At 45.5% G+C, this 27,582-nt stretch overlaps 1 protein-coding gene across 1 annotated transcript in view; it reads right to left on the bottom strand.

Moving 5' to 3' along the window:
* B3GAT2 (beta-1,3-glucuronyltransferase 2) overlaps positions 1 to 27,582 on the bottom strand; it is a gene marked incomplete at its 5' end in the record, with an annotated part of 101,902 nt that overhangs the window by 24,597 nt on the left and 49,723 nt on the right. Inside the window, one exon of the mRNA XM_082634171.1 lies at positions 24,285 to 24,429. Within this exon, the coding sequence (XP_082490297.1) occupies positions 24,285 to 24,429 (145 nt within the window). The remainder of the gene's footprint in view (positions 1 to 24,284; positions 24,430 to 27,582) is intronic.

The raw sequence follows: 27,582 nt of genomic DNA on the forward strand, positions 1-27,582 counted from the left end.
ATCTAGTGGGATTAATTCTGAGGATTCAAGGATGATTTAATATCTGAAAGTCAATCAGTGTGATCCACCAGATTAACAAAATGAAAGATAAAAATCATATGATCATCACAGTAGATGCCAAAAAGGCTTTTTAACAAAATTCAACATCCATTTATGATAAAAACTCTCAACAAAGTATATATAAACAGAATGTACCTCAACATAATAAAGGCTATATATGACAAGCCCACAGCTAATATACTCAATGGTGAAAAGTTGAAAGTTTTCCTCTAAGATCAGGAACAAGACAAGGCTGCCACTTTTATTCAATATAGCATTGGAGCAGGCTAGGCAGGCGTTAGCTTTTCTTGGCAACCTTGCCATCCTATTGGCTCATACAGAGATTGATATCTACCAAAATTCCCAAGCATTTTTATAAACAATCTCGTAGTCATATCAGGCATATCTGCTGCACTTCATTGCTGCAGTTGTTTTCCGAGATCCACATGAGGGACTTTAATAAAAAATCAGCACAGGAGCCCCGGCGGAAGATGGCGGAAGAGTAAGACGTGGAGATCACCTTCCTCCCCACAGATACATCAGAAATTCATCTACACATGGAACAACTCCTACAGAACACCTACTGAATGCTGACACAAGACCTCAGACCTCCCAAAAGGCAAGAAACTCCCCACATACCTGGGTAGGACAAAAGAAAAAAGAATAAACAGAGACAAAAGGATAGGGACGGGACCTGCACCAGTGGGAGGGAGCCGTGAAGGAGGAAAGGTTTCCACACACTAGAAGCCCCTTCACGGGCGGAGACTGCAGGTGGCGGAGGGGGAAGCTTCGGAGTAGCGGAGGAGAGCAAAGCAACAGGGGTGTGGAGGGCAAAGCGGAGAGATTCCGGCACAGAGGATCGGTGCCCTCAGGCACACACCAGCCCGAGAGGCTTGTCTGCTCGGCCGCCGGGGCGGGTGGGGCTGGGAGCTGAGGCTCGGTTATCGGGTTTCAGTCGGAGCGCAGGGAGAGGACTGGGGCTGGCGGCACGAAGAGAGCCTGAAGGGGTCAGTGCACCACGGCTAGCCCGGAGGGAGTCCGGGGAAAGGGTCTGGAGCTGCCGAAGAGGCAAGAGGCTTTTTCTTCCCTTTTGTTTCCTGGTGCGCGAGGAGAGGGCATTAAGAGGGCTGCTTGGGGAAGCGCCGGAGACGGGCGCAAGCTGCGGCTAAAGGCGCGGACCCCAGAGACGGGCGGGGGACGCTGGGGCTGCTGCTGCCACCGCCGCGGGGCCTGGGTGCGAGCGCGTGTCACTGTCTGCCCCGCCTTCCGGGGGGCCTGTGCACCCTGCCACTGCCGGGGTCCCGGGACCCAGGGACGGCTTTCCCGGGAAAGCGCACGGAGCGCCTCGGGCTGCTGCAACGTCACGCCGGCCTCTGCCGCCACAGGCCCGCCACACACTGCGCGCCCCTCCCTCCCCTCTGCCTGAGTGAGCCAGAGCCCCCGAATCAGCGGCTCCTTTAAACCCGTCCTGTCCGAGCGAAGAACGGACGCCCTCCGGCGACCTACGCGCAGAGGCGGGGCCAGGTCCAAGGCTGAGACCCGGGAGCTGTGAGAGCAGAGAAGAGACAGGGAAATCTCTCTGTGCAGCCTCGGAGGCAGCGGATTAAAGCTCCACGGTCCATTTGATGTGCCCTGCGTCTGTGGAGTGCATGAATGGACAGCGAATCATCCCAAATTGAGGAAGTGGACTTTGAGGACAAGATTTAAGACTTTCCCCCCTTTTCCTCTTTTTACAACGAACTATCCCAAATTAAGGAGGTGGACTTAGAGAGCAAAATTTCAGACTTCTCGCCCTTTTCCTCTTTTTACAACGAATTATCCCAAATTGAGGAGGTGGACTTGGAGAGCAAGATTTTTGATTTTTTCCCCCTGCTCTCTTTTTATGAATGTGTATGTATATTCTTCTGTGTAAGATTCTCTCTGTATAGCTTTGCTTCCACCATATGTCCCAGGGTTCTATCTGTCCATTTTTTTTCAATAATTACTTTTTAATTTTAATAACGCTACTATATTTCATACTTAATTCTATTTTACTTTACCTGTTCTTTTTTTCCTACCTTCCCTTCCTCCCTCCCTCCCTCCACCCCTCCTTTCCTTCTTTCTCTCTTTCCTTCCTCCCTCCCTTCTTCCTTTCACTCTTTCTTTTTCTTTCCTTCCTCCCTCCCTCCCTCCTTTATTTCTTTCTTTCCGTCCTTCCTCCCTCCCTCCCTCCTTTCTTTCTTTCTTTCTTCCTTTCTTCCTTTCTCTCTTTCTTCCTTCCTTCCTTTCTCTCTTTCTTCCTTCCTTCCTTTCTCTCTTTCTTTCTTCTACTAATTCTTTCTTTCTACTTTTTCTCCCTTTTATTCTGAGCCGGGTAGATGAAAGGCTATTGATGATGCAGCCAGGAGTCAGTGCTGTGCCTCTGAAGTGGGAGAGCCAACTTCAGGACACGGGTCCACAAGAGACCTCCCAGCTCCACATAATATCAAGCAGCGAAAATCTCCCAGAGATCTCCATCTCAACACCAGCACCCAGCTTCAGTCAACGACCAGCAAGCTACAGTGTGGGTCACCCTATGCCAAGCAACAAGCAAGGCAGGAACACAACCCCACCCATTAGCAGAGAGGCTGCCTAAAAACATAATAAGGCCACAGGCACCCCAAAACACACCACCAGACGTGGACCTGTCCACTAGAAAGACAAGATCGAGCCTCAACCACCAGAACACAGGCACTAGTCCCCCCCACCAGGAAGCCTACACAACCTACTGAAACAACCTTAGCCACTGGGGACAGACACCAAAAACAACGGGAACTACAAATCTGCAGCCTGCAAAAAGGAGACCCCAAACACAGTAAGATAAGCAAAATGAGAAGACAGAAAAACACACAGCAGGTGAAGGAGCAAGATAAAAATCTACCAGACCTAACAAATGAAGAGGTAATAGGCAGTCTACCTGAAAAAGAATTCAGAATAATGATAGTAAAGCTGATCTAAGATTCTATTTCCAAGATCCAAAATCTTGGAAATAGAATAGACAAAATGCAAGAAACAGTTAATAAGGACCTAGAAGAACTAAAGATGAATCAAGCATCAATTAAAAACACAATACATGAAATAAAAAATACTCTAGATGGGGTCAATAGCAGAATAACTGAGGCAGAAGAACGGATAAGTGAGGTGGAAGATAAAATAGTGGAAATAACAGATGCAGAGCAAAATAAAGAAAAAAGAATGAAAAGAACAGAGGACAGTCTCAGAGACCTCTGGGACAACATTAAATGCACCAACATTCGAATTATAGGGGTTCCAGAAGAAGAAGAGAAAAAGAAAGGGACTGAGAAAATATTTGAAGAGATTATAGTTGAAAACTTCCCTAATATGGGAAAGGAAATAGTTAATCAAGTCCAGGAGGCACAGAGAGTCCCATACAGAATAAATCCAAGGAGAAATACGGCAAGACACATATTAATCAAACTGTCAAAAATTAAACACAAAGAAATCATATTAAAAGCAGCAAGGGAAAAGCAACAAATAACACACAAGGGAATCCCCATCAGGATAACAGCTGATCTCTCAGCAGAAACTCTGCAAGCCAGAAGGGAGTGGCAAGACATATTTAAAGTGATGAAGGAGAAAAACCTACAACCAAGATTACTCTATCCAGCAAGGATCTCATTCAGATTTGATGGAGAAATTAAAACCTTTACAGACAAGCAAAAGCTGAGAGAGTTCAGCACCACCAAACCAGCTTTACAACAAATGCTAAAGGAACTTCTCTAGGCAAGAAACACAACAGAAGGAATATACCTACAATAACGAACCCAAAGCAATTAAGGAAATGGGAATAGGAACATACATATCAATAATTACCTTAAATGTAAATGGATTAAATGCTCCCACAAAAAGACATAGACTGGCTGAATGGATACGAAAACAAGACCCATATATATGCTGTCTACAAGAGACCCACTTCAGACCTAGAGACACATACAGATTGAAAGTAAGGGGATGGAAACCAAAAGAAAGCTGGAGTAGCAATTCTCATATCAGACAAAATAGACTTTAAAATAAAGACTACTGGAAGAGACAAAGAAGGACACTACATAATGATCAAGGGATCGATCCAACAAGAAGATATAACAATGGTAAATATTTCTGCACCGAACACAGGAGCACCTCAATACATAAGGCAAATACTAACAGCCATAAAAGGGGAAATCGACAGTAATACATTCATAGTAGGGGACTTTAACACCCCACTTTCACCAATGGACAGATCATCCAAAATGAAAATAAATAAGGAAACACAAGCTTGAAATGATACTTTAAACAAGATGGACTTAATTGATATTTATAGGACATTCCATCCAAAAACAACAGAATACACATTTTTCTCAAGTGCTCATGGAACATTCTCCAGGATAGATCATATCTTGGGTCACAAATCAAGCCTTGGTAAATTTAAGAAAATTGAAATTGTATCAAGTATCTTTTCCGACCACAATGCTATGAGACTAGACATCAATTATAGGAAAAGATCTGTAAAAAATACAAACACATGGAGGCTAAACAATACACTACTCAATAACGAAGTGATCACTGGAGAAATCAAAGAGGAAATAAAAAAATACCTAGAAACAAATGACAATGGAGACACGACGACCCAAAACCTATGGGATGCAGCAAAAGCAGTTCTAAGGGGGAAGTTTATAGCAATACAATCCCACCTTAAGAAACAGGAAACATCTCGAGTAAACAACCTGACCCTGCACCTAAAGCAATTAGAGAAAGAAGAACAAAAAAACCCCCCAAAGTTAACAGAAGTAAAGAAATCATAAAGATCAGATCAGAAATAAATGAAAAAGAAATGAAGGAAACGATAGCAAAGATCAATAAAAGTAAAAGCTGGTTCTTTGAGAAGATAAACAAAATTGACAAACCATTGGTCAGACTCATCAAGAAAAAAAGGGAGAAGACTCAAATCAATAGAATTAGAAATGAAAAAGGAGAAGTAACAACTGACACTGCAGAAATACAAAAGATCATGAGAGATTACTACAAGCAACTCTATGCCAATAAAATGGACAACCTGGAAGAAATGGACACATTCTTAGAAATGCACAACCTGCCAAGACTGAATCAGGAAGAAATAGAAAATATGAACAGACCAATCACAAGCACTGAAATTGAAACTGTGATTAAAAATCTTCCAACAAACAAAAGCCCAGGACCAGATGGCTTCACAGGCGAATTCTATCAAACATTTAGAGAAGAGCTAACACCCATCCTTCTCAAACTCTTCCAAACAATTTCAGAGGAAGGAACACTCCCAAACTCACTCTAAAAGGCCACTATCACCTTGATACCAAAACCAGGCAAGGATGTCACAAAGAAAGAAAACTACAGGCCAATATCACTGATGAACATAGATGCAAAAATCCTCAACAAAATACTAGCAAACAGAATCCAACAGCACATTAAAAGGATCATACACCATGATCAAGTGGGGTTTATTCCAGGAATGCAAGGATTCTTCAATATACGCAAATCAATCAATGTGATACACCATATTAACAACTTGAAGGAGAAAAACCATATGATCATCTCAATAGATGCAGAGAAAGCTTTTGACAAATTCAACACCCATTTATGATAAAAACCCTGCAGAAAGTAGGCATAGAGGGAACTTTCCTCAACATAATAAAGGACATATATGACAAACCCACAGCCAACATCATCCTCAATGGTGAAAAACTGAAACCATTTCCACTAAGATCAGGAACAAGACAAGGTTGCCCACTCTCACCACTCTTATTCAACCTAGTTTTGGAAGTTTTAGCCACAGCAATCAGAGAAGAAAAGGAAATAAAAGGAATCCAACTGGGAAAAAAACAAGTAAAGCTGTCACTGTTTGCAGATGACATGATACTATACATAGAGAATCCTAAAGATGCAACCAGAAAACTACTAGAGCTAATCAATGAATTTGGTAAAGTAGCAGGATACAAAATTAATGCACAGAAATCTCTGGCATTCCTGTACACTAATGATGAAAAATCTGAAAATGAAATCAAGAAAACACTCCCATTTACCATTGCAACAAAAAGAATAAAATATCTAGGAATAAACCTACCTAAGGAGACAAAAGACCTGTATGCAGAAAATTATAAGACACTGATGAAAGAAATTAAAGATGATACAAATAGATGGAGAGATATACCATGCTCCTGGATTGGAAGAATCAATATTGTCAAAATGACTCTACTACCCAAAGCAATCTACAGATTCAATGCAATCCCTATCAAACTACCACTGGCATTTTTCAGAGAACTAGAACAAAAAATTTCACAATTTGTTTGGAAAAACAAAAGACCCCGAATAGCCAAAGCAATCTTGAGAACGAAAAACGGAGCTGGAGGAATCAGGCTCCCTGACTTCAGACTATACTACAAAGCTACAGTAATCAAGACAGTGTGGTACTGGCACAAAAACAGAAAGATAGATCAATGGAACAGGATAGAAAGCCCAGAGATAAACCCACGCGCATATGGTCGCCTTATCTTTGATACAGGAGGCAGGAATGTACAGTGGGGAAAGGACAGCCTCTTCAATAAGTGGTGCTGGGAAAACTGGACACGGACATGTAAAAGTATGAGATTAGATAATTCCCTAACACCATACACAAAAATAAGCTCAAAATGGATTAAAGACCTAAATGTAAGGCCAGAAACTATCAAACTCTTAGAGGAAAACATAGGCAGAACACTCCATGACATAAATCACAGCAAGATCCTTTTGGACCCACCTCCTAGAGAAATGGGAATAAAAACAAAGATAAACAAATGGGACCTAATGAAACTTCAAAGCTTTTGCACAGCAAATGAAACCATAAACAAGACCAAAAGACAACCCTCAGAATGGGAGAAAATAGTTGCAAATGAAGCAACTGACAAAGGATTAATCTCCAATATTTATAAGCAGCTTATGCAGCTCAATAGCAAAAAAACAAACAAGCCAATCCAAAAATGGGAAGAAGACCTAAATAGACATTTCTCCACAGAAGATATAGACTGCCAACAAACACATGAAAGAATGCTCAACATCATTAATCATTAGAGAAATGCAAATCAAAACTACAATGAGCTATCATCTCACACCAGTCAGAATGGCCATCATCAAGAAATCTAGAAACAATAAATGCTGGAGAGGGTGTGGAGAAAAGGGAACACTCTTGCACTGCTGGTGGGAATGTGAATTGGTACAGCCACTATGGAGAACAGCATGGAGGTTCCTTAAAAAACTAAAATTAGAACTACCATATGACCCAGCAATCCCACTACTAGGCATATACCCTGAGAAAACCATAATTCAAAAAGAGACATGTACCAAAATGTTCATTGCAGCTCTATTCACAATAGCCCGGAGCTGGAAACAACCTACGTGTCCATCATCGGATGAATGGATAAAGAAGATGTGGCACATATATACAATGGAATATTACTCAGCCATAAAAAGAAACGAAACTGAGCTATTTATAATGAGGTGGATAGACCTAGAGTCTGTCATACAGAGTGAAGTAAGTCAGAAAGAGAAAGACAAATACCGTATGCTAACACATATATATGGAATTTAAAAAAAAATGTCATGAAGAACCTATGGGTAAAACGGGAATAAAGACACAGACCTACTTGAGAATGGACTTGAGGATATGGGGAGGGAGAAGGGTAAGCTGTGACAAAGCGAAAGAGAGGCACGGACATATATACACTACCAAACGTAAGGTAGATAGATAGTAGGAAGCAGCAGCAGAGCACAGGGAGATCAGCTCGGTGCTTTGTGACTGCCTGGAGGGGTGGGATGGGGAGGGTGGGAGGGCGGGAGATGCATGAGGGAAGCGATGTGGGAACAGATGTATATGTATGACTGATTCACTTTGTTATAAAGCAGAAACTAATTAAAAAAACTATATAGCATTGCAAGTCCTAGCCAGAGCAATCAGGCAAGAAAAAGAAAGAAAAGGCATGCAAATTGTAAAGGAAGAAGTAAAACTGTCACTATTTGCAGATGACATGGTGTTACATATAGAAAACCCTAAAGACACCACCAAAAAATTGTTAGAATAAACAAATTCAATAAATTGCAGGATACAAAAATCAATACACAGAAATCTGTTGCATTTCTATATACTAATGACAAACTATCAGAAGTAGAAATTAAGAAAACAATCCCATTTACAATTGCATCAAAGAGAATAAAATACCGAGGAAGAAATTTAACAAAGTGGGGTGGGGGGAGGGATAAATTAGGAGTTTGGGATTAACATATACACACTACTATATATAAAATAGACAACCAACAAGGACCTACTGTATAGCACAGGGAACTATACTCAATATTTTGTAATAGGCTATAAAGGAAAAGAATCTAATAAAATATAATAGATATATATGTATGTATAATAATCACTTTGCTGTACACCCAAAACTAACACAACATTGTAAGTCGACTATACCTCAATTAAAAAAAAAAGAAACTTAACCAAGAAGGTAAAATATACCCTGAAAACTATAAGACATTGATGAAAGAAATTGAAAACAACACAAATGGAAAGATATTTCATGCTTATGAATTAGAAGAACTAATGTTGTTAAATTTCCATTCTACCCAAAGCAATCTAGCAATCCCTATCCAAATTACAAAGGCATTTTTCTCAGAAACAGAACAACAATCCTAAAATTTGTATAAAACCACATGACCCTAAACAGCCAAAACAATCTTGAGAAAGATGAACAAAACAGGAGGCATTACACTCCCTGATTTCAAACTATATTACAAAGCTATAGTAATCAAAACAGTATGGTATTGGCATAAAAACAGACACACAGATCAATGAAAAAGATCAGAGAGCACCGAAATAAATCCACACATATATGGTCAATTAATTTACGACAAAGGAGCCAAGAATATACAATGAGAAGAGGACAGTCTCTTCAATAAATGGTGCCGGCAAAATGGACAGCCACAGGCAAAAGAATGAAACTGGACATTCCCTTACATCATACACAAAAATTAACTCAAAATTGATTAAAGATTCAAACGTAAGGCCTGAAACCATAAAACTCCTAGTGATCATAAACATAGGTGGTAAGCTCCTTTGACATCAGTCTTGGCAATAATATTTTAGATCTGACACCAAAAGCAAAGGCAACAAAAGAAAAAATAAACAAGTGGGACTACATCAAACTAAGAAGCTTCTGCACAGCAAAAGAAACCATCAGCAAAATGAAAAGGCAAATCATATATCCTATAAAGGGTTAATATCCAAAATATATAAAGAACTGAAAGCAAAAAACAATCTGATTTTTAAAACGAGCAGAGGATCTGAACAGATATTTTTCCAAAGAAGACATACAGATGGCCAACAGGTACATGAATAGGTGTTCAATATCACTAATCATCAGGGAAATGCAAATTGAAACCACAATGAGATACCACCGCACATCTGTTAGAATGTCTATTATCAAAAAGACAAGTATTGATGAGGATGTGGAGAAAAGGGAACCCTTGTGCACTGCTGCTGGGAATGTAAATTGGTGCAGCCAATATGGAAAATGGTATGAAGGTTCCTCAAAAATTTTAAAATAGAACTACCATATGATCTAGCAATTCCGCTTCTGGGTACTTATCACGAGAACATGCAAACATTAATTCACGAAGATTCATGCAGCCCAATGTTCATAGCAGCACTATTTACAAGTTCAGATGTTGTAAGATGTGGTGTACATATATACATATAATGGAATGTCATTCAACCACTGCTAAGAAGGAAACTTTCTTTTTGCGACAACACGGATGGACATTGAGGGAATTACGCTTAGTGTAACCAGTCTGGGAAAGACAAATACTATATGATCTCATGATTCTCATATATGTGAATTCTAAAAAAACCCCCAAAAAACAAAAAACCCAAAATCAAACTCATAGAAACAGAGAACACATTGGCGGCTCAGAAGTTGGGGGTGGAGGGTAGCTAAATGGGTAAAGGTGGTCAAAAGGTATAAACTTCCGGGCTTCCCTGGTGGGGCAGTGGTTGAGAGTCCGCCTGCCGATGCAGGGGACACGGGTTCGTGCCCCGGTCTGGGAAGATCCCACATGCTGCAGAGCGGCTAGGCCCGTGAGCCATGGCCACTGAGCCTGCACGTCCAGAGCCTGTGCTCCACAATGGGAGAGGCCACAACAATGAGAGGCCCGTGTACCGCCAGAAAAAAAAAAAAAGGTATAAACTTCCAGTTACAAAATGAGCCCTGAGAAAGTAAGGTACAGCATGATGACTATAGTTAATAATACTCTATCATATATTTGAAAGTTGCTAAGAGAGTACCACCTTAATCTTAAAAGTTCTCATCAGAAGAAGAAAATAAATTTGTAACTATGTGTGGTGATGGAAGTTAACTAGACTCATTCTGGTGGTCATTTTGTAATATCTATAAATACAAATCATTATGTTGTACACCTGACAATAATAGAATGTCATATGTCAATCATATCTCTATTAAAAAATGGTAAACTGATACTTAAGTACATTTTTCATAATCTTATTCCTTCCAGTCTTAGCATCTGCCAACAATTCAACTGAAAAAACAAATATGTTAACAGTAGTGTTTCAAGAATCATTTTCACTAGACTTAAATCAGATACAGAAAGCAAAAAAAAAGGGCTGTCTAATAGGAATGTGTCCTTTATCTATTTACTATCATTTCTAAATTGCCGCTGTTTCATGCAAATGTTCAACTACAGATTTTCATGGTTCTAAGAGTGAATGCTTACATACCAGGCTGTGCTCTTTAATGACCACGATAATGATTCTTCCTAATCTCCTGCTTCCTAAGGGGCAGACAGAACCACACTTACTTCCAATTATACTTTAGGGTGATTTTCCTCTAGCACAGAATAGGAATGAAAGAGCATGGCCTGGCCGTTAAATATGTCTGTTAATCTGCTCCAGAATACTGCCTGAAGCTGTATGATTGCTTCAGGGTAAACTGTTTTTTTTTTTGGTTTTGTCTTTATTACCAACTAGTTTTTAAAACTTCTCAAAATCCTTTTAGCAGCCATTGTTTTTGTGGGGGAAAAATTCTTTATTTCTAAGAAGTGTTCTTTATTTAATCTATAAACAATTCATTTAAATCCCTACTCTGGAAACAATAAACCATCACAGAAAGCTAAATCTTCTGAGGAAACAATCAGGATGCTGAACAAGGATGGAAACCTTGATCCACAGAATAAAAGATAAATTCAGGAGGGTTAATTAACTGAATACTAAAAATATCCACGAATGATTTTCTAGTAGGTTGGTGGCAAAGAACTGAGGCATACTAACATCGAAGGTTCTGTAGAGGGGAAGGTAGTTCTATTGGTTCAACAAAGGACAAACACTGTATAAGTCCACTTATATGAGGAACATAGAACTGTCCAATTCACAGTGGTAAGAAGGTAGAACAGTGCTTACCAGGGACTTGGAGGAGTGAGTGGGAAGTTACTGTTTAGTGTGTGGACAAAAAAAAAAAATACGTCACCGGCCAAATCAGTAAACAACAAATGTTGCAGCCATGAAGCCATCAGCCACTACGGTTGCCCTGACGCATACCCTGACGAAATTCAGGATGGAGAAAGACAGGATACTGGCCCTAGATAGTTAAGATGCATAAATATTAAAGGGAATAATTTCAGTGAGCCCAGACTCTTGCATCTTCCCATACACAGAAAAGCACAAAATTCATTAACTTGCATTGTGTTTTTTTGTGATTAGCAGTCATCTTTTTTTTTTTTTTTTTTTTTTTTTTTTTTTGCAGTATGCAGGCCTCTCACTGTTGTGGCCTCTCCTGTTGCGGAGCACAGGCTCCGGATGCGCAGGCTCAGCGGCCATGGCTCACAAGCACAGCCGCTCTGTGGCATGTGGGATCTTCCCGGACCGGGGCACAAACCCGCATCCCCTGCATTGGCAGGCGGACTCTCAACCACTGTGCCACCAGGGAAGCCCAGCAGTAATCTTTTGATGTTCGACTACTTTTTTTTTTTTTTCCAGCAAAAATGCCTATAAGTCCTGGCTCCTCCGTTACCTCTTCGGGACAGTCCCTCAGAGCCATCTGAGAGGCCAATTCCTGGGCTATAGTCCTCAGTAATGTCCTCAAATAAAATATAACTCTCAACTTTTAGGTTGTGCTTTTTTTCCATCGACAAATGGGTACAGAGTTTTGGTTTGTGAGGAGAAGAAGTTCTAGAGATGGACAGTGGTGAACACTTCACAACAGTGTGAATGTACTTGATTCCTCTGTATAGTCAAACATGGTTAAAATGGTAAGTTTTATGTATATTTTACCACAATAAAAAAATAGATTAAACTTGCATTCCCAGTGAAGGCAGTCTTTATATTGTTAATGCTGCTTTTCAGTTGTTATGATTTTAAAAACTACTCTCTGTGCTCGGGTCTAGACTTGCTTGACCAATGGAAGTGTCTTCTATGGAAATAATTCTATTAAGCATTCTCAAACCTTTCGTAGCATGGTGCTATCCTAGCTCAAACCCCCAGACTGACTCAAGGGGTGGCACTGAGGCAGGAGATAGATGGGCCCGAGGCTGAGAAGCTGGAGTTTGTCCCCTGTGGACCGATACTCCAAGATGAAGATAACAGGAGGGTAATAGGAGAGGCTGGGCCCTGCCCAGGTAAGAGATAAAAGACCACATATTCCTCATTCTTGAAGTCAGGAGACCTCCCCAACTACACATGTGCAGAAAGGCTCCTTGAAGGTCAAAAGGGAGGTGGTGCCACCCCATAGTAAATGATGTCAACCTACCCATAGGCCTCTTCACTAGAATCCATCTTGGCTAAAAGATGCTCATGCATACATGGGAGGACTGAGATAAACCAAATACAGATTCAGAACCAGGCAAAGCAAGATGATTGGCCAAAGGAAACCCAGAAGAAATGCCCCGTAAAAGTGATTCAAACTGCCATGAGGGTGTGAGTCTCTCTGAGTCCGCGCGTGAGTCTACCCACATGTACTGTACTCTTTTTCCTCCTAATAAACAGTTTACCTGTTTCACTAGTTTCCGTCTTTGTGGGAATTCTCTTCTGCAAAGCCGTAGGGCCAGGGCCTTGTCACTGGCCACGGGTCTAGTGGCCAGGATTCGGTGCTCTCACCGCCACAGCCCGAGCTCAATCTCTGGTCAGGAACCAAAACCTTGCTTCAAGCTGCTGCAGGCTGAGGCCATCCGAGATCAGCATGGAAGGGATCCAGCCTACAGAATGGACTAGAACGAACCAGAGGAGGGAACATGCAGCTTCTGACCACCTGCACCAGCCGTTCTGGTCTCTGGATGCACTTTATAATCCCCTCAAGACTTAAAATAAATATACACACTTCCCAACACCAGGCCTACACCCAGTGGTGATGGTTTAATTGATCAGCAATGGAGCCCAGGTTTCGGTATTTTTTCAAAGCTCCCTAGGTCATTCTGAGATGTAGCCAGGCTGAGAACCACTGAAGGAGACCCTGTTTAGGGAGCTGTCTGGAGTATAGCTCATTATCCTCCCCTTAAAAAAAAAATCACAGGAGATAAGGGCAATGTGGTCTCAGAGGAACAAGAAGCTTGTAAAACTTGTAATTTTGATAATCCTTAAACTAGAAAGGGAAGACGAGTAAACATTCATGAATTCAGCAGACATTATTCCAGCTACAACGTCAGGGACGGTGCCAGGCCTGGAGAGGCAGGGGGAGACCCGTGCCCCCTCCTCTGGTGGAGGGGGCGTGGCAGCAGGAGTCCGAAGCGAGCGCCACCTTGAGGAGGAGCGCCTAAGTGCAGGGCTCGGGGAACACGCGGGATGCGCCTCTATGCTGGAGGGAAAATCGGGAAAAACTTCCCAGAGAAAGTGATGCTGGCGCCATGAACGGGTCTTGAGGGGTGACAAGAAGCTAGCCAGGCAAACGTGAGAAGACAGAGACGATCTGTATTCCAGGCTGCGGGGTGGTACCAGCTTAGGGCGAAGCTCGGCGGATTTGAGATAAGGTGGGCTGAGGGCAGAGGGTCTGGGGTGGAGGGAGAACCCAGCTGACTTTACCCTCTGAAGCCAGTCTCAGCAGCAGCCCCAGGTTAGCAGGGCAGAGCAACAGTCCTTAACTCTCATCATTTCCACCAACAGACTGTCTGCCTCTTTAACGGATTCCATGTGAAAATTACATCTATGGATGCTCTCAGGAAGGTCACAGTGGTAGAAAGGATATTCCCGTGCCCGCTGTGACTTGATTAGAAAACGTGAGAATCATCTTGTAAACCTTCCCCTGGAGCCATCGGTATTTGCGCAGAGAACAACGCTCCCTCTTCGCAGCAGGGGGGTGGGGGTGGAGGGTGGGAACAGGCCACACCCAACACCTTGCAAATCTATCGATACATGCTACAAATGCCTTTTTCTTTCTTTCTTTTTTTTTTTTTGGTAGGCGGGCCTCTCACTGTTGGGGCCTCTCCCATTGTGCAGCACAGGCTCCGGACGTGCAGGCTCAGCGGCCATGGCTCACGGGCCCAGCCACTCCGCGGCATGTGGGATCCTCCTGGACCGGGGCACGAACCCGTGTCCCCTGCATCGGCAGGCGGACTCTCAACCACTGCGCCACCAGGGAAGCCCTGGCATTTTCTTTTGAAAGCTCAACTGCTTTTTGTTTTAGTTTTTCAGCTGGGGAATTACAAAAATGAGTACATATCTGTTTCTAAATTCTTTAGTGATCTTTCTAGGCTTGTTTTTCTCTCTCTGGGGGATATTTTCTCTAAAGTTAGGGCCAGTGTTTATCTCCACATGCCTCCTGCACGCCGAGCCAATTCGCGGAATGAAAACGAATGCAGGTCCACCAGCCAGGGGAGAAAAGCAGCTCACCGAGAGCCCTGAGCAAGGAGTCCGCATGGTCTTCAGTATCAACCTTCCAGGCGGGTCTGAAACAGACACGCAGGTGCAGATTCAAACCTTCAGGAACAGCAGGAACTTCGCAGGTATCTCTTCTCCTTTCTGCCTCACCATAGCCCTCAGGGCAGCCGGTCTGGTCCCTAATCCACAGGTGAGGAAACCAAGACGTACAGCCTGCTGTGCCCAAGGGGGGCCCCGGAGTCAGCGCCCCGCCCACACAGATGCGACCCCACCATGCATGGGGCGGTCCCACACCCACGGCACTGAGCGCATCCTGCTTCCTGGTCACCAGACACCCCGGTCGGCGGGTGTCTACCGTGTTGTGGCCTGTGCTCCGGGTGTGCTGTCCCGTGTGAAGAGCCCCACGGACTGTGACCTGAGGGGTAGAGGACAGCGGCTCAGATCGAGGGTCCAGGCCCTTGGCTGGAAGTGGGTGGGATGGACTCAAAGCCGGGTGGCAGGGCATCTCCGGGCTTGAGTCCGAACCCCGGTTCTACCGTTTAATCACTGTGCAGCCTCGGACAAGTTACTCGGCCTGTCTGGGCCTCCATTTCCTTATATTTAAACGAGGATAATAATGCGAGCCGCACGGAGTGAGGGTCCGATAAGCAAGCACCAAGAGCGCCTGCGGACGCCTGCCGCCCAGTGACGGCTCAGTAAACAGTAACTACCGAGTCTGCGGGCTACGCTGCCATCAGGGAAACCTTGTGGTTTTCAGAAGTCTTCGTCCTACAGGAACTAAGTCTTATTCCACTGGGATTTTGAAGGAAGTTACAATCTGCTCTGTTTGAAGTGAGATGGGGCGCCGGCACCCCTCTGCCCTCTCCCCCTGCAACACCTCCCCCTCGTCCAGCCCCAGTACGGCTGCCCCGTCCACAGCTACCCCAGGAAAGCACCCTGATTACGGGCACACAGATGCCCCTTACCCCGCACGCCCACCTCTACCCGGCACGGTCACGCTGCCTATGGACAGCACTGAACAAGCTGCCGCAGTCAGCGAATGCCTGCAAGTCTCCAGGATACGCACCTCGCTCTGGGGATGGATGAGAAACGTGCGCCAGGCTTCCGGCTGCCCTAACCTCCGCCACCATTCCTGCGGTTCTGCCTGCTGTCAGGACCAGCTGCTGCAGGGAGAGCCACACCGCACTGACCCAGGGGCAGAGTCCCGCCTCGGTCTCCAGATCCTGCACCGAAAGGTACCACGGGACCTACCAAGTCACTCTACTGAGAACATTCAATGACGCGCTAAAAACCGCACACAAGGGCTTCCCTGGTGGCGCAGTGGTTGAGAGTCCGCCTGCCGCTGCAGGGGACGCGGGTTCGTGCCCCGGTCCTGGAGGATCCCACGTGCTGCGGAGCGGCTGGGCCCGTGAGCCATGGCCGCTGAGCCTGCGCGTCCGGAGCCTGTGCTCCGCAACGGGAGAGGCCACAACAGTGAGAGGCCCGCGTACCGCAGAAAAAAAAAAAAAAAAACCGCACACAAGTTACAGATGGCTCCCAAGTGACAAGAAGGTCACTCTCCCCATGTTCTTGCTGATATATTTCATGCTTATATTCACAGAGCAAAGTCGAACTTTGTCCATTTTGGCTAAGCTCATTTTGCTTTGATCATCACCTGATCTGGGCTGGGCCGACGTTTATCATTGCATCATCTATACCAAGTAAATTAACCCGGGCTAACGTCCTTGTCAACAAGTGCCAGGAGAAAGAAGGCCCTGCACAATGATTCTCTCCGCCAAGCCCCCCGAGAGGGCTTCGGTGGTCCTCCTGCCATCCCTCAGCCCTCATCAGGGGAACAGTCATCACTTATAATCACTTTTTAAAATAAAAGGTCTGCCTGCTAAGCTGGCGGTGGGGCAGAGACCCTGGTGCAGGGCAGCTCCTCGCCCACGGCAGGCTGGGGCAGGGCACACAGGACCCCAAACTGGATGGAGCCGAGGCCGGGACACGGAGGCTTCTGCCGCTGCAGAGGCTGTGGTCAAGAGGCACAGCTGCAGAGGTAGCACCGCTGGGAAAGCACTGTGGGGCACAAGAGCAGAAGCTTCTGGGGGTGAAGGGCCGGCTGGGGGGGCTCTCTTGACCCGGGTGCCGGCAAAGCCTCCGCGGAAAGAGGGACCCTGAAGATGAGGACCAGAGGGTGAGCAGGGCTGAGGTGAGGAAAGAAAATGACGGGCAGGGGCGCCGTGTGGGCCCCGAGGTTGGGGGGGTAGGGTGTGCGGGAGCCCCAAAGGCCGAGCAGGGCTGGAGGAGGCCTTGGGGCAGGGGGAGGGGCAGGGGAGGGGAGGGGGGAAGGGCAGGGGAGGGCATGGGAGGGGAGGGGAAGGGGGGAAGGGCAGGGGAGGGGAGGGGGAGGGGCAGGGGAGGGCAAGGGAGGGGAGGGGAAGGGGGAGGGGAAGGGGGAGGGGCAGGGGAGGGGAGGGGGTCTCTTCACCCCACGAGCACAGGAGCAATGCTCTGCATGCCCCAGCTGAGCGGGGGGCAGTGGGGAGCAGTGTGACCCCAGGAAGCCCGGGCAGGGCTGGGTCTCCCCTGCATCTGCAGGCCTGCAGGACAGCACACGCACAAACTTTAGTCCAGGAATGTGAATTTTTCCCCCCTAATATGCAGTTTTCTATTTTCAAACAACTACTCTTCTGGTCGACAGAATATTCTAATGACCCAAGAGGACCATATAGTCTGCTCCTAAGTTACAACTCAAAGGTAACACAACAGACCACACCAATTAAACCGACCCCAAATTAAAGGGACTATATCTGCTGTCCCCATACCACTCAAGTGTTAAAAAGACCTAAATTTTTGCTGACTTGTGAGCAGAATCTGAAATGGCTCGTCACAATTTCTAAGTCCCCGACAGCTGTCCCATAAGAGCCGCCCTGGCCTTCCGCTCCCTCACCTCGGCCTCAGCATCCTGCACCTGGACCCCAGCGGCCTCCAGGCCCCCCTCTGCCACGGTCCAGGCCCTACTCAGAACATTCCACAGACTCCCCAAGGCCACAGAGATGAAGGCAGAGGTCTCCACCCTCCCCAGTCAGGCCTCACAGCCCGACCCCAGCTCCCTCTCTTTAGAGCCATGGGTTCGCGGTCCTCCACTCCCACCCCACTGACCCGCCCTGGCCCGTGTGGAAGGCGCCCCTTAGATGTAAACCCAAAGCATCCACCTGCACCTCATCTTGTGCCAGCCACGCACTGTTGCCCCGTTCCCTCTGCTGGGCGCGCACTGGGCGGAGCAGGCCCTGCACCCCTGATGGCCCTCTGCCCAGCAGCCTCCAGGAAACTCAGTGTCTTGTCACTTCTGCTCCGTGGACACCCTGCAGACGTCCGGCCCCCAGCGCGCAACCCTTCACCTTCCTGGGTCTTGTTTCCTCGTCCAACTTGGCCCCTCACGTGGAGGAAGAGGAGAATCTGCCCAGGTGAACGCGTCCACCTAAGGTCCCGAGTCCTCCTCGTTTCCTCTCCTTTGGGACTTTCAACACTTACCTCTTTTGCCTCAAAAACGGCACCCCTCAGGCCTCTCACGGATCAAACTGCCCTCCCTCTCTGCTCTGTTGGAAGCCTGACATTGCTCGGATGACCCTGCTGACCTTTCACTCCCCTTGCTGTCGGGCCTTTGTCCTCCCATGTCCCCCGTTCCAGGGAACAGTCTTCCAACCGTCCGGCACTCTCCCCTCTCACCAGCTTGTCCACATCCGAGACACAAGACGCCCAACAGCCGACTTCACGACTCTCCACCTCTTCTCCAGGGACTGTAGTCACCCCTCCCCCCACTCCTTCCTGTTGGGCCCCGCCCCCTTCTGGGGCTCCTCCCCCTGCAGCCCCACTCCCTGGCTGCTCCCAGGATGCACTCCGAGGCCACCCCCGGCCTCCCCGTGGGAGCACATCCCGCCACCCCTCGTGGGAGCCACTCCATCCCCAGGGCTGCAACACGCCATCCACAGGACGCCAAGACCCTTGCTCCGTTCTGTAAGCTGCACGTAAGAAATAGTTTTATCACTGATAGTCATGTCTCATCAGCCATGACAAAGTGACCCCAGGACACCCCTTAACTCGCTCTTTGCTTTTGAGGGTGAGAGTATGAGCAATGCAGAGATGGAAGCACTCTCCTTTATGACATCAAAACGATCCTTTACTGGGCCTGGTGATAAAGACATGTGTGTGGTTTCCATGCCAGGTTCTTGGCAAGGAGCTTGTAAAACCCTTAAAACTTCCTGAGTGACAGGGGTGACTCTGCTATGCTGATGAGGTAGCTCGAGGTGGACCCTACATGGCTTCAGGACGGTGGTGGGTACCAGAAGGACCAGCTGCGCGGTTAAAGGGTTGGAGGCTTGCACCATCCCAATCTCTGTGGAGGGACTGAATCCAAGCACGTGGCTCAATCACACCTACAGGATGAAACCCAAATGAAAACTCTGAACACAAGAATTCGGTGGAGCTTCCTGGGCTCTGAACACATGAATGTGGTGGGAGGGTGATGCATCCTGTTTCCACGTGGAAAAGGCACAGAAACTCTTCCTTCTCTCCCAGACCTCACCCTGTGTGTTGCTTCACTGGCTGATGCTAATTTGTATCTTTTAAAATAACAAGCTGAAGGCTATCCTGAGTTCTGTGAGTTCTTCTATTAAATGATCAAACCTGAGAGGAAAACATCAAATTTATAGCCCATGGATCAGAAGTGCAGATGGCCTGGGGATGCCCAAAGTGGAGCTGGTGTCTGAAGGAAGGGGACCACACCCTCTAACTTGTGGGGTCTGGGCTAGTTCTGGGTGGTTAGGGCCAGAGCTGAACTGTAGTACACCCGGTTGGATTTTTACCAGAATAAAGTCCCTACAGTGTGCCAGGGACGCAACTGGAAATGGTATGTACTTCACATAGGGAGCATAGTGCCCTGCCTGCCACCCCCTAGAGCTAAGAATGTGGTGCATGCAAATGTTGAAAACTCAAAATAAGTATCTCAGCCTTAAGTTCTGAATTTTATCAAATCTACACCTCCAAGTGAGGCTGAAGATTACTTTAAGCTCGGTTCTTCTGAGCAATGGTTCTTATTGACACCTCATTGGAAGCAGCCAAAGTGAGTCTGTCACTTGAAAGCAACTCCCTAAAAACTAAAACTAAAAACTTTGTGTGCACTGCCTTGCTTTCAGGCACTGAGAACTAGCCAGTGGCCAGATGCCTGGGGTGTTGGAATTAAAGCCTGAGGCACAGGCTAGTGTAGACAGTCCCAGGGCTCACTGGATTGGCAGAGTGGGGTGGCCACTGACCAACTGCTGAAGCCAACCGCACACCACAGCCAGGGCAAGGGCTGCCTCCATTGCGGTCTTTCTATCCTGTGGGTGAGTATCTTAGTTCTTGCTTCAATAGGAATCATTAGAATTTTAAAAATTATGTCTCTATGCAAGAGGGATAATCATGACTCCTGCCACTACCACTGTGCATACAAGAAAACTTCAGGACCAGGTTTTCTCATCTCAGAGCAAAACTCACATCTGTAGTGTTCAGTGTGGCAAAATAAAGACAGACACGGAGTCAAACTCCACAAACGACATGAAACATTCCAGTTCCGATGCCTGATATGCAAATAAGCTTCTGGTGGAGGCTAGGCTGTGGCTTCACAGAAATACAAACAGGACAGACCCCAAGGGGCTTCTGCTGAATGTATGTTCAACCCCTCAAAGCAAGACAGCTGTGGAAATGCTATGCGTGGGCTCTTTAAGCTCATGTTTCTTTTTTTTTAAAGGAATATGTATGATTTTATTTATCTTTTTGTTTTAGAAATGTTTTCTTTTCTTTTCTTTTCTTTTTTTGTGGTACGCGGGCCTCTCACCGTTGTGGCCTCTCCCGTTGCGGAGCACAGGCTCCAGACGCGCAGCCTCACGTCCATGGCTTACGGGCTCAGCCACTCCACAGCACGTGGGATCTTCCCAGACCGGGGCACGAACCCGTGTCTCCTGCATTGGCAGGCGGACTCTCAACCACTGCGCCACCAGGGAAGCCCTATCCTAATTTTTAAAATTCTTTTTCCTTTTCTCTATTCAGCTCGGTTGATTTCCACTACTCTGTCTTCCAGATCACTGACCTGTTCTTCTATATTATCTAATCTACTGTTGATTCCTCCTAGTGTATTTTTTATTTCAGTTATGTATTCTTAAATTCTGTTTCATTCTTATTTATATTTTCTAGCTCCTTGTTGAAATTCTCACCATGTTCATTCATTCTTCTCCTAAGTTTGGTGAGCATGTTTATAATTATCACCTTGAACTTTTTATCAGGTAAATTGCTTATCTCCACTTTGTTTAGTTCTTTTTCTGAGGTTATCTTGTTCCTTCATTTGGAACATATTCCTCTGTCTCCTCATTTTGCCCAGTTTTGTTTGCTTCTATGTGTGACGTGGGTCAATTACATTTCCCAATCTTGGGGAAGTGGCCTCATGCAGAAGATGTCCTATGAATCCCAGCAGCCCCTTCCCCTCTCATCTCCAGAGCTTCATGCTTTAGGGGTGCCCCTCTGTGGGCTACATGCATCCTTCTGCTGTGGCTGGGCTGGCTACTGTGGGTGTGATGGTAGCAGGCCTGGGCCCTGGCCTGGTTGGCTGCGAGGCCATTCCTCTTGCAGGGATGCGGGCCTACTGGAGGGCAGGGTAGCATTCTCACATGGTTGGCTTCACATTCCGTGTGGGCCTCCAGGCTGGTGCTTGCCAGCTGGAGGGCAGAGCTAGGTCCCCATGAGGCTGTCAGTTTCATGTTTTTTAATCAGTTTGTGGCAGTCCAAGCGAGACTCCAATGCAGTCCCCTCACTCAACCATCAGAACCACTTTTAAAGCAGTGATCCTTAGGCTTTCCTGGGTACAGCAGGGAGTGGGCTTCCAGCTTTCTACTCTCTAGAGATTGTGAGTGTATGTGTGTCTGTGTGTGTCTCTTGAAAATGAGGTGGGAAGTACCGTTTGTACATGAACATCCAAAAGTCCTGTTCTCTCTTCCCACTAAGAATAAATGAATCATATGGAATCTAAACAAAGCTGTAAAATTTCAAGTTTTAGAATGAGAACAAACTACTCAAAGTCAGATCTTTATCTTATCAACCAAATCCCTCTCACTTAAAGGTTTCCAAAAATATCAATAATTTACTGAAAACTAATTTGGAAAGCAAATTCACATGTAAAGAAAATAATTTAGTGTTTCAAAAGTTGTTTTCTTTGAGACAAAAATTTTATTCCTATGTTAAAATAAGGATAATTTATAAAAATAAGCAAATCATTCATATTTTACAATAGGTCTTATATTATGCTTTGAAAATATATTAAAGTGCTTTAAAAAATCCAAACATCCGTCATGTCATGGAGAAGTTTCCCAGAGATTCTGGCAGCGAAAGAATATGAAATATCTTGTCACCAGTCAGGCCTAATTCACAAAACCCATGTGCCTTTCTTGAATTTTAGATATATCTATTTGGATCCAAATTCTGGGGAGAACAACGCAAAATACTCGATGGGTTTACTGGATACTTGATCATCTACATAAAGTTCTTACAGCAAAATCCAGGAAGACGTATCTATGTTACCCTCACCTTGAAGTTAGCTTGAAGGGTGATGGGCAGAGATCCCATGTGGGAGACTTGAACTCCTGGGGACCATAAGGACCAAACATCTGCCAGCTGGCTGCGTTAGCAGTCACACCCTCACTTGGAATCCATGGACCTGGACTCTTCTTTGAGCTTCCCAAGATGGGAAGCCAGGGAAAGGACGAATCCATTCGCAAAGACCTCAGTGGTCATTCACACTACTGCCGCATTCTACACGAGGAAACTAAGTCCCAGAGAAGCACAAGAGTTTGCCTACTGTTCCTCAAGATTTCTGCTCAAACTTAACTCTTCTGAGCAGCAAAAAACTTGATTTTCAAGACACGTTATGGCCAACCTTATAGTTTCAGACTTGATTGAGGCGACACCCCTTTTGAGAATCCTCATCACCTTCCAAATACAGCTGACCTGCCTGTCTGTCTGCCTTCAGGAAGGTTCTTTGGTTGAGATGCCAGCTCAGCTCTGCAGCTGCAAGAACTGGGGATCGAGGAATAAGGCTTGGGTTGGAAGAGGGACAGAGAGGTCAGGACGCAGGGAGGGGGCCTGGGAGGGGGGAGGGGTCAGGGAAGGGTCAGAGATCTGGACCATCCTTGGGTCAGAGACCATGACACACAATCCCACAAAGCTGGCCCTCAGGAAACGCTGTTAAATGTTGAGTTAAAACACCCTGGTTTGTCTTCTCCCACAAAGCAGAGCAGCAGGCTGGCCATCCCCAACGCCTTTCCACAGCAGCTTTTACTCCCAGTGCTCTTCATAACCTCGCTCCCTCAAATTTATAGTATTGTCAGAATAAAAGTCATGAAGCCAGTCAGAACACAGCCTCCATCCCATCAGAATTCTGAGCAGTGATTCTGACTACAGCTGGGAAATAGCACACAAAAAGATTGGCCAAGCACAGACTGACAGACAGACAAAGCTCTGTTTCGGCGCTGAGATGGATGAGATCAATTTGGAAGCTTCTCTGCCTTCATCTTCTAGGTTACAGACATCAGTGATTTTAGCGATTTGTTTTCTCTTTTGCCTCCAAAGTCTCATGTTTCAAGCTGCATCGTTCCACAGTTATCACAGGCATCATTTTATATAACCCCCAGAGAATGAGTCACTTTATGATAAAGCAGCACTTTAGAATTTGTGGTCTACAGTAGGTTTTATTCAATTTAGTTGGTTGGTCAGAGAGTAAAAACTTTGAAAGACAGCTATACTCAACATTAATATCTGTTTGAAAAACCAGTAATCCAATTTTATATTTTCACTCTTAAATGTATCAATAAGCACTAAATGTATCAATCAATAAGCATCAAAATGATTAGCTTGCCTATACCATATCACTGTTAAATTTATCAGTACACATGTGATATATTACAACCAGTCGGACTTGTAGAGCGAGGCATGGACAGGTACAGGCTGTAGACCCCTGTAAGGCCAGGGCCAGGTCTGTTTCTCACTGCCCAGCTCCCCGCCGCCCAGCCCAGCACCTGGATGAAGGGATGGCTGCGTGGACAGGTGACAAATGGAATGGAATGAGTGTTTCCTAATCACGCCCCAAATCAATTTCCCCTTGAATCACCCAACCAGCCTGCTTTGAAGGTTTAAACAGTTCATGTGCTGAACATAACATAACGTAGGGTTTAAGCAAAGCGGTCTTTCAAAGCGTCCTGCCTGCAGTACAGTTACACACGGGGGGTTGGGGGGGCGGTGGGAACAACCCGGCAGAAGCAAACCCCACGATCCATGCGCTCACCTGCCATATCGACGGCAAAGGTCCTGTCTGCTCTCCAGCCGGTGTACCAGCCGACGACCTTCCCGTTTTCCACCAATGGACGTTCATAGCGCCGCCCACCAACCAGGCCCACTGGCCACACAGAGACCTTGCGTGTTGTTCGCATCTACAAAAGGGGAAAGAGATGTAGTTGAAGCTTCCTTAGGGGAAGGAACCTGAACAAGGAAAGGAATGTGAGCCACAGAAGAAAGGGGGGTGGGGCGGGGTGGAGATTCCCGAAGGGTGAAGGTTTCCGAGTGGAACCAGAACCCTCCTGCTGGCAGACTGTTCCCCGGTTCCCTGACGTGTGGCTGCCTGGTGCCACTGCCCTGTGCTATCACGGACTCAGCCAAGGGCTCAGGGTTGAGAAATAAAGTGGGTCCATGTCTGAACATCGCTCATCGGAGGCTGAGCTGTGACCATCAAATACTGTCTATCTGTCTCAAAGCTGGATCTTCAACTACGCTTGGCCCCTCCGCAAGTGCAAGTTCCCGAGTGCCCCTTAGGCAACCTTATTACTCAGCAACAGCAGCAGCTCCTCTCAGAGGAGCCACAGGGGTTGCCTGTCTCTGATTTCTTTTTTACTGTTACATACACAGAGAGATCTTGTCTGGGGACATTCATAACGGGATCCAGATACAGAACAGAACCAGGCACCCTCTGGACTGACAGAAAGAAAAATGCCCCCTAAATTCGCATGCCTTTCAAAGGCGATCGGGCCAAATTAGAGAGGAAAGGCCCACACGGGCTGCTGGAATCTCTGGTCCTCTCCAGGTACATGCTCTTAAAGACAGCCCTCAACCGGAAGTTATCTCCTGTATTTCTTTAAGGGGAAAGACATGTTGATACACAACATTGTAAAGCAACTATACTCCAATACAAATTAAAAAAACAAAAAAGCAAAAACAAACAAAGACGTTGATAACAAAGCTGGCCTCTAGCAGGTAGCACTTTGGGGGAAAACAATCACTGTCACCACCACCTCCTTCTGGGACACGTGCTGGGGCCAAGTCAGCCCATGTGGCGCCTTTCTGCAAACTAGAAAGAGCTGCCCCTTTCTCAGGTGGACACACCCATGCCAGGGCCCCTGGCTTGGCCATCAAAGCACAGGCTGGATTTCAGCAGTGCCTACTCTCCCAGCTGGGTGTGCCACACCGCTGCACCAGGCGGACCCGTTGTTGGGATTGTTATAATTTCAACACCAATGCTTGACCTTTTATTTGCTATAGAACTGGGTCATGGTCGGTTAACCAATGATTAAAATAAAGATTATCAATCAAGGAATTATTTAATGAAAGGAAGAAAAATTATATTCTTGGCAAAGATTTTCAAGTACAATTCAAATTAAGTTATACTACTGTATTAATGAAAATATAACTCGAAACTCCCATTTAGCAAATATCCCAACTTTACTTATTTATTAATATCCCCCTTCACTCCAAAGAGCAGATTTTAGAGCATGAAGCAATCCAGGTAATGAAGATCCCATTCTATTGGTCTTCCACAAATCTGAAATGACTTTTTTATAGTCTATCACTTTTTCAGTAAATTAATCACTATTGCCTTGTGCTAGCTCATACTAACTTAAATTGTTTTTAAAAAGTGCTACTGAAAAAAAAAAGAGTGCTACTGAGGTATAACTGACTACAGAAAAGAATTAACAGTCCTGAGACTATGATTTTCAGAAAGGCCTGCTTATAAGCTGGCCCTTGGCTGGCACCTGGGAATCTGGCTTTTGAAGCAGTTCCTACGTTGATAAGGTTGTTTTGCCCCCCTGGGCCACTGAACACGTTTTCTTTTCGGGCATCTGAAATACTGGTGGGCAGAGGTGCCTATGTGACCAGCCCCCAGTAAAAACCCTGAACCTGAAATGGGTTTCAGTGGGCATAATCACTGTACCTCCATAGTTACAGCTTTGCTGCTGGAGGGAAGGTGTGCTCTGTGGTCCCTCATGGGAGGCAAAGGACACAGGAAGTGGCACACGGATTCCTCCAGACCCTTCCTCATGTCTTTCCCTCACTGATGTGCCTACGGATCCTTACTGCATCCCAGTGACACATCTTTTCCATAAGTACAATACATGCTAGGTGCTAGGGGTCCCAGTAAATCACCAAGCATGTGGGCAGTCTTAGGGACCCCTGAAAGGATAAAATGCATGTTTTTAAACGTAAAATTTGATACACTTTGACCTATGTAAATGGCCATGAACACATGGCCAAAATGAAGATAATAAACATAGCCATCACCCCCAAGTTTCCTTGTGCTGTTTTTTAAAGCCATCCCTCTTACACTCTCCACATCTCCTAACCCCAGGCAACCGCTGATCTCCACAGAATTTTATATGAATGGAATCATATGGTATATACTGGGTTTTTTTTAATTGGGCTTCTTTCACTTAGAATAATGATATGGAGATTCAGCCAGGCTACAATGTATATCAACAGTTCATTCCTTCACATTGCTGAGTAGTATTCTACTGTATGGATGTATGGGTGTGCCACAGTTTTGTTTTGTTTTTTTAAATCCATTTACCTGTTGATGGACTTTTGGGTTTTATCAAGCCTCTGGATATTACAGATGAAGCTGTTTTGAACATCGGTGTATGAGTCTATGCAGACTTGATTATTTTGGGATAAATACCTAAGTGGAATGCCTAGATCACATGGTATGTGTACATTTAACTTTTTAAGAAACTGCCAAATTATTTTCCAAAGTGGTTGTACCACCGCCAGCGGTGTGTGAGAATTCCAATCACTCCACATCCTCACCAAGACTTGGTGTGGTTGGTGTTTCATTTTAGCCATTCTAATAGGTATTAGTAGTATGTCACTGTGGTTTTAATTTGCATTTTTCTAATGACTGATTATGTTGCATATTTTTTCATGTGCTTATAAGCCATATGGCATTGCTTCTTTGGTGAAGTATTTGTTCCAATCTTTTGCCCACTTTTAAAATTAATTCTTTCATATTGTGTTTTGAGAGGTATTTATATAGTCTGCATACAACTTCTTTTCTCAGATATGAGACATAAATATTTTCTCCTTGTCTGTGGCTCACTTCTTCTTTTCTTTCTTTTCTTAATTGGGGTATAGTTACTTTACAATATTGTGTTAAGTTCTGCTGTACAACGAAGTGAATCAGCTATATGTATATCTATATCTCCTCCCTCTTGGGGGATGTGGCTCATCTTTGGAAGGACAGACAGTTTTAATGCTGATGAAGTCCAGTGCATCCATTTGTTCTTCATGAATAACGCTGTTGGTGTCATATCTGAGATATG

This window comes from Mesoplodon mirus (genome assembly GCF_964341445.2).
Source record: "Mesoplodon mirus genome assembly, chromosome: 10".
Classification (NCBI taxonomy): Eukaryota; Metazoa; Chordata; class Mammalia; order Artiodactyla; family Ziphiidae; genus Mesoplodon; species Mesoplodon mirus.